This window comes from Gadus macrocephalus, chromosome 6 (assembly GCF_031168955.1).
Source record: "Gadus macrocephalus chromosome 6, ASM3116895v1".
NCBI classification, from domain to species: Eukaryota; Metazoa; Chordata; class Actinopteri; order Gadiformes; family Gadidae; genus Gadus; species Gadus macrocephalus.
In genome coordinates, this window is record NC_082387.1 from 3,106,349 (window position 1) to 3,121,340 (window position 14,992).

Here is a 14,992-nt window from a genome sequence, read left to right on the forward strand (position 1 = left end):
AGACATCCTCAAACTCTTCCCGGTCCCGCTTCGAGCCGATAATTATCAGCTCTGTCTTCCCAGTATTAAGCTGTAGGAAGTTTTGTGACATCCAGCCCTTCACAGCAGCCAGACAGGACTCAACCCTTTGAATCTGGGCCGAGTCCCCGGAATCTACAGGAATGTAGAGCTGGGTGTCATCCGCATAGCAATGGAAACTAATTCCGAAGCTGCGGATAACGTCGCCCAGGGGAAGCATATAAATTGCAAAAAGTAATGGACCAAGAACCGACCCTTGTGGTACGCCAAAGCGCAATTTACAGTGCTTTGATTCTGCACCCTCATGAAGCACAAATTGGGTTCTATCTGTGAGGTACGATTCAAGCCAACCAAGAGCCGTACCCCCGAAACCAACGTAGTGTTCAAGACGGTGAAGAAGAGTGCTGTGGTCGATCGTATCAAACGCAGCGCTCAGATCCAACAGCACAAGCATTGTGCTTGTATTTTTATCCAAAGCTAAAAGGATGTCATTTACAACTCTTGTAATAGCAGTTTCAGTTGAGTGGAAATTCCTAAACCCCGACTGGAAAGGTTCGAAGAGATTATTCCTCGTCAGATAATCAACGATTTGCTTTGCTACAATCCTTTCCTGTACCTTGGACAGGAAGGGCAGATTCGATATAGGCCGATAGTTCCTGACTAATTCAGGATCTAGGCCAGACTTTTTGAGTAGCGGTTTTAACACCGCAGCCTTGAAATTGGAGGGAACAATTCCTGTTGAAAACGAAAGATTCATAAGCGAGAGGATTACAGGCCCCACCGTTGGGGGGGTGAAATACACCGTCACAACACACATCCAGCACACACCCTCATGCTGGGAGCTGCAGGAGCGTGTGATGTCAGTGTCTCCTTGATGCCAGCCAAACATAATGTAACTGGTGGAGCAAGGTTATATAGCCTCCCATGGCAACGGAGTACAGATTGTTTTTATCTGCCGCCACTTGTTTTGTTGACTATTTACTATTTCACTATTTAAAACGTGTTACCGACACACGCATAGCTCATTGGACCCAGGGGTGTCCGATGTTGTATTGGACCTGTGGTAACCTATGCTGGGAAAATCTCTATTGAGCTTCTCAGGTGCTTGACGGGGTGGAGAGGAATATGATGTGAAGCATCTCTGTTAAAATGAACACGCTTTGGATAGTTTATTATTATTAGATACCTTTTAAATAAATTGAAATTATTTTTTCTACCTTTTTATCAATTACCCCATATTCCTAGTCAAAATAAAACTATACATCCATGGTTGTGGATTCATCGTTGATATAGTTAATTACAAGGCAATGCAATGTATTGGTCATGTATAGCTTTTTATTTATTTATAAAATTCAAGATAAATGAAAATGAAAGGATGAATTGATTTGCCTCAGCCACAAGTAAAATGACAATAAGACGACTTAAGGAGTTCACCTAGTGTTCAGGTAATATGAAATAGAACTGTTTATTTTCATAATAAACACATACAGTACATTATTTAAACAAACAAAAAGTGCAATATGGGTTGAAACTACAGCAAATGTATAGTACAAAAGTTTGGTCGTCCACATAAAAAAAAGCACAACTGAGTAAAAGATTGGCACCTCTTGTGTATATATGGATGTTAGCAGTAGGAGATTGCCGATTGACATTGTTTATCTACAAATGTCAAGAAATGTAATAAGTAATTTAATAAGTAACTAAATGTTATGATTTACCGCTGAAAATATCCCAGAAAACTGACTGGTAGACAGCAGTTACAATTACAAGTTGATTTGACCATGCTGCATATCTCTGCTTAATGTCCGGTGGCATAATGGGCTGTTTTTAGGAATGTAAAGACATAAAAAACTGAAAGATTCAACCCTAACTAGTCAAGGGACAAGTTAATAAAGCATACATTGTTTTGATAATTTTTTAAATAAGTAGTATAGTTACAATCTGATCCTAGATAGAGAATCAAGACTTCTTCACTATTCTTTAAATTAACTTTGCCTGCTCCTAAGCAATTACTATCATTGCCGCACATTGCACATCCAGCCACCCATACACCCACACACACACACACACACACCCCCCGAGGTGTCAACCATGCAAGGTATGAGGCGTCATAAGGTCTGCAACAGTTCGGGTCATGTGCCTTGCTCAGGGAACCAAGGATCGAACCCCTTCTAGTCGCCAGCCACTTGTTCTGCTGCAGCCCTGAAGGGACTTAAACTATTTCTCTGTTTAGAAAAGCGCTGTATAAATAAAGATCTTTATTATCTCCAATCAGTTTGTTCCTATTCTACAGTTGGTTGAACTTCTACAACAGAGAGGGACTGATATTAGTCCCTCTTACTTGAAGTGGGTGACTGACGGCAGGGTAATAATTGGTTAGGGAGTCGGGAGTCAAAAAGGCACTTTCTTTGTGTCCACACAGAACAAACTAAGGTTGAGGTGAATGGTTGGCTTACACACGCACGCTACATGCATGCATGCTACAGACTCAAATGCTGGCCTTTCTTCCTTTGTTTGAAAAGACCAAACTGGCACATGTGCATATGGTTCACCCTGAGGAGTCCCATGTTCCAACCTCCTCAAAGGAATGGAGACAAGGGGAGGGGAAGGCTTTCCTCGCCTCCCAGTCTCCTCCAGCCAGCTCTCCCTCCGAGGTCCACCCACTTGCCTTCCTGGGCCCTGAGCAGGGGATGTTGACCATAGCGAGACAGTCCCACGTAGGGGCCTGCTCCGGAGACTCGGACACAAACAGTGCAAGGGAGGCGGCGTCCGAGGAGCAAGCGGAGCACAGGTCATGGCTGGACAGCTGGAGGCCATCCAGCTTGGCTAGCGAGTTGGAGTGCTTGAGATGCGAGGGCATGGTAGGGCCCGCCAAACGTGTGCGTGCCTCCAGCGCTCGCTGCCGGAACCAGCCATCCGTGTGAGGAGACCCGACTGGCGTGCAGCTGCAGCTCCGCAGTGCACGGCGTGAAAGACGAGAGGAGGTCCCCAGGGAAGTGAGACCGGTCTTCCTCCTCTTCGGAGGGGAGGGAGCTCCTCTTTGGGCCCCTGCAGGTGTGTTGCAGCAGCAAGCGCTCTTAGTGCCTCTCCAGAAGCTGGGGGTCTGACCCTGGGGGTCTGGTGCTGGGCGAGGACCAGGCCCTAGTGGGTCTGGTGCTGGGGGAGGACCAGGCCCTGGAGGGTCTGGTACTGGGCAAGGACCAGGCCCTGGGGGGTCTGGTGCTGGCGGAGGACCAGGCCCTTGTGGGTCTGGTGCTGGGGGTAGACCAGGCCCTGGGGATCTGGTGCTGGGCGAGGACCAGGCCCTGGTGGGTCTGGTGCTTAAGTCCCTAACTTAAGTTAGGGACTCAAAGATGGGAAAAATTCTAACTTCCTATTACAGAAGCAGTCCCTAACCTGTTGGCCGTTTCCTATCATATCTTTGGCCTCCTATCTTATCTTGGGTAATCCTAACTGTTCTGTCAATCAGATTTTTCGATCGGCAATCGTCAGGTTATGTCTGTTTCTGCACTCAGAGTGTGCACGAGATTGATAGAACGAGTTACTTTTAACGTTAACAGAGACTGTTGATAAAGGATCTTTGTTAATAATGGCAAGCTAGTAGCACTAGTATTACAGTCATGGTGGGTATCGGTAAAGAGAACAAGAGGAGTAATAAAGTAGTAAAGTAATTCTTCCACCCAATTCAAAATTAAATGTCTTTGCAGGCGATAAAATAAAATTGAAATATGGTCAGGAAAATTTATTTTGAATTTAGGACAGGGTGTATGGCCACCTAACTTAGGGATCCTAACTTAAGAAATTCCTAACTTAGGATAGTTCTGTAATGGCTAAAGTCCTATCTTAAGATAAAATAGGATTTCTTCCCAAGTTAAGTTAGGAAACCTCCTTCTGTAATACCAAACCCCCTTAATGCCTTCTTATCTCAATATAGGATAGGATTTCAGAGTTAGGAAGTTTCTGTAATGAGGCCCCCCTGATGGGTCTGATGCTGGGGGAGGACCAGGCCTTTGGGGGTCTGCTGCTGGGGTAGGACCAGGCCCTTGGGGAGGACCAGGCACTGGTGGGTCTGGTGCTTGGGTAGGACTAGGGTCGCAGAATGTCTCTCCTCCGTACGAGGATCCATACTCTGCAGCTCAGGAAGCTGCCCTCAAGCACAATCCCCACCTCCATCTCATCCTGGCTACTATCATCTGGGCCTCCTTGAGGCGGGGATTGTGAAGGTGAGAAGGAGGAGGAGGAAGAGGAGGAGGAGGGGGGGGGTTTACAGGCAGGCTGCAAGAAGAGCTCCGTATTGGAAAGTTTCAGCTCACAGGGTGAGTTCTTCGGACCCTTTAAGGCAAGGCTTAGTGTCCAGAGAAGGAGGGTCTCCTCTGGTCCCGGGCCGAGACACTGGGTGGAGTTCATGGGTGTTTGAAGGGGTGGTTTCCTAATCACACACACACACACACACACACACACACACACACACACACACACACACACACACACACACACACACACACACACACACACACACACACACACACACACACACACACACACACACACAGAGACTAAAAACTAAAGACGGTGGGGGGGTTAAAGCAAAATAAATGATGGTTGCATTGCTCTGCAGCAGGTGTGGTTAGAGATTATGCTGAAACAATGTAGCGGTCCCACAGCATGATGGTCAACATGCTGCTCTTGTTTCAAAACTTACAGCGAGGCGCTTGTTGTTGTTTCTGTTGTTATTATTGTTATTGTTTGAACTCTCATTCAGTGATACCAAGTCCATCCCTGTGCCTTCCCCTCCTCCTCCTCCATTGGGATGCATCAGCACCTCCATTTCTGCCTCCTCCTTGCGCACCTCCTCCTCGTCCTCCTCTTTTACGGTACTGAACTCCAGGCGGCCCTCCAGGGCCCCCAGGCCGGCTGTGCCCTCCGCCGTGACTCCGCCGCCTCCGGCCCCTAGGTGGGGCGGGGGACCCTCGTCGTCCAGCAGCGCGTCCCGCTCCACATCCTCGATCTGAATGAACACCTTGTCCATGTTAAGGAGCGGGCCCGGGCCGCGCACCGGCGTGGACGGCTCGCTTTCCAGCGCAGAGTCCGACAGCCCGCGGAAGTAGTAGTTGTTGTAAGCCGGGTCCACGTCCAGCCCCCCGACCCAGCCCGGGGTCAGGCGGGAGGGGGACACGCCACCTGGCTCCGCTGGGGCCCACTGGCAGCACTGGGAAATCCCCTGGTGGCCGTCAGTGGACATCTCACAGTCGATGTCCGGGTGCCAGAGCCGGTTGTGGCGCTGTTTACTGGAAACACACAGAAAGAGGTATAGATGCATAGATATGACACAAAGACAGAAGTACAGATGTATAGATGTAACACACAGACAAATGTATAGATTTAAAACACAGACAGAAGTATAGATGTATAGATATAACACAGAGAGCTATATAGATGTATAGATATAAAGATATAACACACAAACAGTCGCAACATTTGTTAAACATTTCGGGCGTTTGGTCACAACAGGGAGGCTAACTCTCCCGATCATACTGTTCGCGATCGTCCAGTCTTTGGGAAACAAAATGGATGAGCTTCATGTGAGGATATCCATGCAGAAGGACATCCAGGATTGCACCTTGTTGTGTTTCTGCAAGACATGGCTGGGGGAAAAGTCACCTGACGCGGCTGTGACACTGGACGGATATACGGTCTTCAGGGGGGACCGGAGCGCTAGGGATAGCGGTAAAACCCGGGGAGGTGGAACGGCCATCTACGTCAAACAATCCTGGTGCAAGGACTGCAGGATTATTTCCAAATCCTGTTCGGAAAACGTGGAATATTTGACCGTAAGGCTAAGGCCGTTTTATTTACCCAGAGAACTGCAATGCATAATTGTGAGCGCTGTGTACATCCCCCCCTCTGCCAACGAGGAGGCTGCACTTAAATAACTGCACGGCTCGATCAGTGAGCATGACAACTCTTACCCTGATGCTGCTTCAACCACTGTAACCTTCGGAAATATATTCCAAAACTGTATAAGTCTGTGACTTTCCCCACCAGAGGAAACAAAACACTGGATCAATGCTATAGCAACATTAAAAATGCTTTTCTCGCTGCACCTTTACCACATTTCGGCAAATCTGACCATCTAGCAATAATACTAAGGCCTGCATACATCAAGAGGCTCAAGGCGAGACCAGACACAATTAAAACTGTTAACACCTTGACTGACAGTGCACAGGCGAGTCTGCAGGGCTGACTGGAGCCCCCCCCCCCCCCCCCCCGCACCACCACACATTGGTCCTTGGTCTGTGGGAAACACTGCTTACCCACATAAACGACACAGTATCGGACACTGTCGACCCATCCCAGTTTGCCCATCGCCCCAACCGATCAGTGGATGATGCGGTGGCCATAGCCCTAATTCACACTTTGCAACACCTGGACAACAGCAGAACATATGTCAGAATGCTTTTCCTGGACTATAGCTCTGCCTTCAACACCATCCGCCCGGGCAAGCTGATTGGTAAACTGACAGACCTCGGTGTCCCGACTCCCACCTGTAACTGGATCCTAGATTTCCTGATTGAAAGACCACAGGTGGTGAGAGTGGTGAGGCGGGTCTCTGCTGAGCTTCTAGTCAGCACAGGTTCACCACAGCGCTGCTGCCTCAGTCCCAAACTCTTCACCCTGTACACGCATGATTGTGCCTCCACACATGATAACACCATTGTCATCAAATACGCTGATGACACCACCATCCTGGGCCTCATCAAGGGGGGTGACGAGTCAGGCTACAGGAGTGTGATAGAGGATATTCTCATCTATGGAGAGGAGAATGACCTCATCCTCAACGTAGCCAAAACAAGAGAGGTGATAGCAGACTTCAGGAGGCGTCCTGCCCCCCTACAGCCCCTTACCATCCAAGGGACTGAGGTGGAGAGGGCGGACAACCACCGATTCCTGGTACTGCAGGTGATGTCTGACCTGAGCTGGTCCCTAAACACTGCTGCCACAGTGAAAAAAGCCCAGCAGCGGCTTTATTTCATCAGACTGCTCAGGAAATCGGGACTAAACCAGCATCCTCTCACCCTGGCCTACAGTGGACTAGTAGAGAGCATTCTCACTTCAGGTATCACTGTCTGGTACGGGAATACCACACAGGCAGAGAGGAGGGCACTCCAAAGGGTCATAAAGACTGCTGAAAGGATTACTGGGACCACACTTCCCTCTATGGACTTTATTTACAGTCAGCGCTGTCGGAAAAGGGCAGTGAGAATCATTAGACTCCCTCCACCCAGCTCACCCTCTACTCAATAACAAACATTGCAAATACAGACTCAGACACAGTAGAGCGGACAGTATCATCACACACACAACAAGATTCTTCAATAGCTTCTTCCCTGCAACAGTGCGATTTTATTTATTTATTTTATTTATTTAAATATACACTCCACCCTACCCCTAGCCTGGATACCAGCCTGAACTCCGCCCACAAAATATTTGGTCTGGAGATTCAGTCTGGAATTGAGCTCGTTGGGAGGTATTTGGTCAGATCAAAAAGTGATCTGACCAATCAAATTGTAAGGGCGGGCTTTATACGTTGATGGACAGATGATACACATTAACGTAATCAACCACGTCACCAAAGAGCGCTCAGCGCTTTTACTTTTTTTCTCAAAAATGCTGACCGTGTTGCCAATTTGTCCGTGTATCCTTAAATTCTTTTTACAAAACCGGCATAAATCGTTTATGTCCATCTTCTTTTTCTACTTCTTCGAACGTGCGCTCAGTTGAGTTAGTTTGAGAATAGCTGTGCTTCGCACAACATACGTCACATACTACGTTGCTCTGATTGATTTTAGGTCTATCCAATTGAGTGAAGAGGCATTTTCCTTCCTGGTTCCGCCCTATAATCACAGCCCAATGGTTCGGTCTCAGACTCATATTCTGACTAGAATTATGAGTATGACATCGCCAGGCTACCCTACCCCCACTTCCTACGTGCAATAACGCTGCTACATGTGTTTATACAGTATGGTTGCACTGCTGAATTCAATTTAATATGTATATATTTTTTTTAATTTTTACATTTAAATTTTAAATCACTATCTACTGTGGTGCTCTCTGAAATGCAATGCACAATATGCAATTTGTCCTTATCTAAATTTTTAAAACTTTTTATATTTTTTATTATTACTATTTATTGTGCCTCTCTCTCTCTCTCTCTCTCTCTCTCTCTCTCTCTATACTGTACTTGAGAAGCCCTGCACAAGAATTCCAATGTGTTTGAACTGTCTGGTTTATGCACAAATGGCGAATAAAAAACGTTGAACTTTTTGAACATATCCCTTTGAACTTATTGTGCAACAGTCGCTTTGGATAAAAACGTCTGTCGTCAGCGGTGTGTCAATTCACACACTTATGAGTAGAGACTTAAACGACAAATGTTGTGCTTTCCTAGAAACGTCAACACAACGATTTAGCATCGGACATATGTCCTAATAAAAAAACAATCATGGATTCAGGATTATTAAACAATATATCACTGATCGGAATCTTTTAATGCCTTTTAAAGGTTTTATATCGTCTAACAAAATGTTTATTAGGCTATTACTAGCACTGCTGTGATATTTTCTGAAATGCATCATTTTCATCTGAGGAATGCACTAGGAACAACTACTGCTCTTTCGCATGGGCGAGGGCCACCGGAAACATTACCTCCAAATATTTTACCTCATTATGTTCAATACAAGTGTATTTATCTACATGACAAAGCATCTGATATGTAAACTAGAAGGCGATTTTCCATCTGCACAAATGCACTGTATGAACTTACATTAACCCCCCCGTGTTTGCACGCACAGTTTAAGTGAACATTTGTTTTTGCAATGGGAATGGTCGTCAGCCTATCGAAAGCAAAATTAACGGAAACTGACATCCCTAGTATAGATATAACACAGATAGATGTATAGGTGTTTAGATAAAACTAATAGACAGATTAAAGATGTTTATACAAGTTAGTTCCGACCAAGTAATTTGATTGGACAAGAGGCATTCCATGAGTACTGATATAGAGTATAACAGCACTGGGACTTTTAACTATACATGGATCACTCCGCTTTACAAGTGTTCTAATAACCGTTCATTTTATTAACAGTCTTTATGTAGCTTAGATTGCATCAAACTTTGCACCGCAAAGATGAACATGTTTCCATAAAATTTGAGTTGAATTACTAATGGTCAGAAGAGGACGAAGGGAAGGAAAGAAGCCTGCACTGATACTTCAGCGCAAACCTAGAGCAAAAAAGGTAGGCTAGCTGGTCTGCAGTAACTGTAGACCTATACAAACTAGCAAGCTAGTGTGTTTATGTGTGGCTTGGCAACAGTTCAGTCCCAGTCCAGTTGCGGATCTATTTGCGTTAGCGGAGCCAAATAAATCAATAAATAAACCAACAAATCATAATATGTTGTTGCTTATTGCTGTTAACTAATAAATGGTGCTTGTAGAACTTTTGTATAAAAGCAATATCACACTCGAGGTCGTGCTGTTGTACTGAATATCAGCACGGCTGTGATTATCTTCAGCACTCGTACCTACGGCCTCGTACCTGTTGTACTGATATTCAGTATAACAGCACTCCCTCTCGTGTGATATTGCTTAAATAGATAGATGTATAGATGTATAAATATAACACACAGATAGCTATATAGATGTATACATAACACATGGACAGATATTAGATGCATAGATGTAAGCACACAGCCCACGAGTGGCCCTGGCTTGGGCTTTGTTCACAACATAAGGCCACATATGTGTAGATACATTTCTGCCTAGCCAAGGCTATACTGATATTCGTGAACAATCTGATTCTGGAGGTACTGATGTCAGCAGAACCCTGTGAGCGGTGATTCCTCCAGGCTTGGGTGCGGTGCAAGTGCTCTACCTGGCGTCCAGGATACCCTCGTACTCGGCCAGCTGCCTCATGAAGGCGGCGTTGGGCCTGGTGATGCTCCTCTTCTGCTTGACGAAGCCGTAGGCCTTCTCCAGAGACCAACCGTACTCCTTCATGGCGTAGGCGATCACCGTGGAGGCCGAGCGGCTCACACCCATCTTGCAATGCACCTTGCACACTTGGAGTTGTTCTTCCTGTTAGCGGTAGGTGGCATTCGAGATGACCATTTGATTTGATTACGGGGTTAGAAAAAAACATAACATAATACTTAAATAGATTGAACATATATTTCCAAAGTAGTCCTTTAAGGTAAAACCAGATGGAAATATGTACACAGACACACACACTCACTTGGCCTTGAGGATAAAGTGGTAGGTATGGTTCCAGTGGGCCAGCAGGTCTGTGGCCTCCTCATCATACACACGTATGTTGTGGTAGCAGAATGTCCCAGGGAAGAAGTTGTCTATCTCCCGGGTCACGTTGAGGATGTAGCCCACTCTGGCGAGAGGGTGTCACCGATTTTGTCAATTACACTTCAAATGATTGTTTGTGTTTTTATCTTGGGTCAAAGCAGGTCTCACCCTGTCTCCTGCAGCTCTTCCAAGTTAGACGCGTTCCATTCTGAGCCCTGGGCGACAACAAACACCTCGTCAACACTGCTCCTCATTCTGTACCACCCTTCGCTACAGTAGCTGTTATCCAGACTCTGTCAAAGATGTTATTATTATATCTGGAAGACAACCTTTTGCGGCTTTGAAGTCATATAAAAAGGTAATGGATAGTATCAACTGTATGGGAGATCTGGGTGCCTTGACGTGGATTAAGTATACACACTCACCATTACTATGGCAAATGGCCATCACATGTTACCACAGCCCAACATATTCCTATTCAAGACAACATATGAATACATTTGCCTGATTTGTCTGACAAGGACAAGAAAACAATAAAAACGGAAAATGTCAATGTTTGTTATATTTACTGAAAATATCATGAATAGAAAGATAGATCTATTCTTCAATAAAAGTAATGGAATGTTCTGCAGGTTAACTGGTGCACTAGCCTGGCAGTTACTAGCAAGTATTTACCAGGTAGAGGTGGTCGAAGATCAGTGAGGCCTTATCCATCTGACCCAGGATCAGAAGCATCTCGTTGTCGATAAACTCCTTGTACTCGTTCAGGTTGCAGCTCATATGCTGCTCCAGCTCTGTGCGGATCTTAAACACAGATAGCTCTTGACTGTTTCTTAGTGGCATCATTATCATTATTACTGCTACTGGTTTGATTTACTGATTTGGCACTGGCAGACACTTTGGCTGATAGGACTTAAGGGTTTCGAAACTCACAACCTTTTCGGTGGGAGACAAAGACCCTAGCCACTAGCCTAACTCTAATTTGTGGCTCATATCCACAAATAATTCATTGTTGTACATCAATAATTCATAATATTGTTATGATGTGAAGGTCTGAGGTGACCTTGACTGTAATACTCGTTTTCATATCCTCCATCCCTAGTTTTGATACAACATAACTACCAAGATAGACTACTCTCACTTCAGTTACCATGGCCAGTCATGATGTGCGCCATGATGTGAGCAAACCTGGTTCATAACAGGCTAGCTCTGAGATAACTCTGCCAGGGCTGCATTGGCCACTTCCTTCGTCTCATATCCAAAACTATTGTATTACAAGTTTTCCTCCTTGTTGGTCACATATGTTGCTGGCTTGACAATCAACTTGACTTGTCTTTACTGAAGTAATTTGGGAATTGGGAGCAACTTTGGCTCCTTTCACACTACACAGGAGCCAGGAGTCTGACGGTAGCCTACGTAGCCGAGATGCGGGGTCTCTAGCAGTAGCTTACAAACTTTACTAATGTTGTTTACTGATGGGAATTGATTCCTGTTCAGAGTATGCAGAAGGCTGTATAGTAAACTGGAGCGCCATCTCTCTTCAAATATACAGTAAGTAGGTTCATGTTACAAATTTTGACGTTACAAAAGACGTTTTGTTATTTTTATCACCAAGTCAAACGTGGCGAACACTTGATGCCTTCACCTCGTCTCATGGAATCAGCCTTTCCATTGTGCCGTAGCACAAATCATCCCCCATCCAACCAGTAAAATCACTGAAATAGCATTAGCGGCTTGGGAATCCCCTGAGCAATCCCATTTTAACTGTGCGATAGATGATGGCTTATGAAGCCTGTCTCGATCTTGAACACACATTTTTCAGGTTCAACCTATCCGTGATGGAGAGAACTCTTTCCTCAAAAATGAATCAGCGGTCCAGAAACCTAAATTCCCGACAGTCCAGGGAACCCGCTACCTGAAACTGGTGTGCTTTATTTTTCGTTTACCTGTTTGGACGTGACGTTGTCCAGGTCCTGGTAACTCATGATACTGCGAAGCTTGGCCTTCAGGAGTCCTTCGGTGCACTCTCTCTCTGACGGCCTAGGAGACCATACAGACCGCTGACACTGTAACCTAATGCACTGGGAGCCTCTACAGTCTTTTGCCTATGATAGGATAATAATAATAATAATAATAATAATAATAATAATAATAATAATAAGTATAACCGCAAACTGAGATTAACGGGGTCCGAGCAAAATGAAAAGTCTAGAACACACTAATAGAAGATATATAAATATAACATATAATTGTCATATTTAAGGAAAGATGTTCCACTTATAAACCTGAACTGCAGCCTCATTCACATGGTCAAAATGTCTATTGATAAGCACACAACATCCAGAAAACTCAAAGCACACATTTCTCAAGTGAATTAAGGGCTTTCTTCAAACATATACCTGAAAAAAGAATTTTGAGTCCAGGTCAATCTGGTATGGCGAAATAATATAGTTCATATTTTTTTTTAAATAGCGCCACTTTTGGGTGCAGTACCACAATTTGGGTTTATAAGTAGTGGGGGGAATTGGTACCCACCTAATAATAGTCGTATGTTTTTGTATACAATAACAAAATGGTCATATAAGAAAATTGGGCTAACTGCTCCAACTTTATTGGACAATATCTCGAACGGAACCAAGTAAAACAAATTCTGTCCGATGATTTTTGTGAGGCTTGGTTGTAGAATATGAATCTTTTTATCAGGGTTTTATAAATGTGTCTGATTCTAGAGAATAATATTCTGAAATAATTTTGAGTCCAGGTCAATCAATGGTGGATAGACTTGAGGTAAAGTTGTTGCTTATTTGTCGTGTTAGATATGATTGTTCACAATTGGTGTGGGGGGGGGATGCGTCAGGAAACAAAGTTATAAGTCCTAGAAGCCCTAACTTCATTTGAGAAAGTGAAAGATGATCTTGTGAGTTGTCCAGGTGGGCTAACCTCGATTTATTCCCCCACACCAAGAGTGGCGAAGTCACGCCCCTTCCGGTAGGGCTCATGGGACCTATGAGATCGAAAAATATGAATGGCAATGGAGAGAAAATAATTATTTTCTGGTCCCGGTCTTTATATGCCCTGGATTACACATATGTTGTTTGTGGATTTAAATGATAATTTTTCATGCAAAGAAAACTAAAAATGTTCGTGAAGAAGTTTGATAATTTTAGGTTTTATGTGAGGCCGCTTTGTGAACTACAGCTCTTCGCTGCTCTCGACATATGATATACGTCACCACACCCGCCCTTGGAACTCGGCACAGAGATGGCGATCTCTCTGCCCCACTTCACCGCTTTTTCCAAGGGGAGGATAAAAGCATCGAAAGAGGTGAAAACCATTATAAATCGGGGCACGTGCAGAGTTTCAGTTATGCCGATGGGAAGATTGTCGGTCTTCTCCACGCCAGTCGCAGGGAGCGTGACGTCACATACGAGCCGTGTAGTCTTTCTCGTTGTGTTTTCTCTACAGCCTTTATCTGAACAATTGCACAATAAACGGTCGAACTCTTTGCATGAAAAATTATCCTTTAAATCCACAAACAACATATGTGTAATCCAGGGCATATAAAGACCGGGACCAGAAAATAATTATTTTCTCTCCATTGACACCCATTCATATTTTTCGATCTCATAGGTCCCATGAGCCCTACCGGAAGGGGCGTGACTTCGCCACTCTATTGTGAACAATCCTATAGCCTATAACACGACAAATAAGCAAACAACTTTACCTCAAGTCTATCCGTAGCCACTTGCTGCACTCCTGGAATAGCATTCTTCTTCAATGACACTTTCTTTGGGTTCTTTGGGTCAGCAGCTCTTTTAGGAAGGATGTCGTCCTTATCGAAATGAGCACTGCAGACAGCGTAATCCTTCTGCATCAGCATCTCGATTGGCGTCTCAATATACTCAAATCAATAAACCACTGGTCTACCAGAGATCGGTCATTGTACTGCGATGGCAGTCTATGGAAAGTTTCTGGGGTGTAACTTTTCATTTGTTTTCCGAAGCCGGGGAAAACACAAACACGAACCATCTCTCTCTCTCTTGACTTCAAGCTGTAGATGGGTCGTCTTCTCCGCCTCTCCGGTGCTTGAGCTGTCCTTCACTCTATGCGATAATCACGTGTGCAGTGCGTCTTCTGTCAACAACGTGCAATGCTTGATTGTAGCGATATTTTGTAACTGTAATCTACATATGCAAGTCCTTTAATTTACGTGTCAACACTTGTTACAGATTATTTATAAATATAAATTATAAAATCCAAAACTTTCCTCCCTGAACTGAACTCCGGGGCATTCGGCAATCGACTTGTGTGGACTTCCTGCAAACACGGACCTACTGGTAATGCTTGTTCAACTGTCTTTTTAAATAAACAACGGGTTTGCAAACTAAGTTGTTTGTGCTTCGTTTTATGTGTAGGGACCCTAGTCATGCTACTGCAGAGGTTTGGTGCTATTTTTTTTAACAATATTAGTGGTTAAAAAATGCATATTTGGACAGTAGCGCCGAGATAGTTTATTGGCCTGTGGCATGTGCCACCGCGACCACTGTGACATACCATGGCATATGCCGTTCAGGAAGGGCATATGCCGTTCAGGAAGGGTAACTGCCGTTTAGGAAGGGT

At 44.7% G+C, this 14,992-nt stretch overlaps 1 protein-coding gene across 1 annotated transcript; it reads right to left on the reverse strand.

Moving 5' to 3' along the window:
- Nucleotides 1–4,474: 4,474 nt before the first annotated feature.
- Nucleotides 4,475–14,252, reverse strand: LOC132459062 (protein phosphatase Slingshot homolog 1-like). Its single transcript, XM_060053444.1, is given in 8 exon segments — nt 4,475–5,306; nt 9,951–10,129; nt 10,132–10,153; nt 10,311–10,457; nt 10,541–10,587; nt 11,048–11,176; nt 12,319–12,477; nt 14,097–14,252. Coding segments are annotated over 8 exon segments (1,455 nt in total). The 3' UTR covers nt 4,475–4,690.
- Between the last annotated feature and the right edge of the window lie 740 nt (nt 14,253–14,992).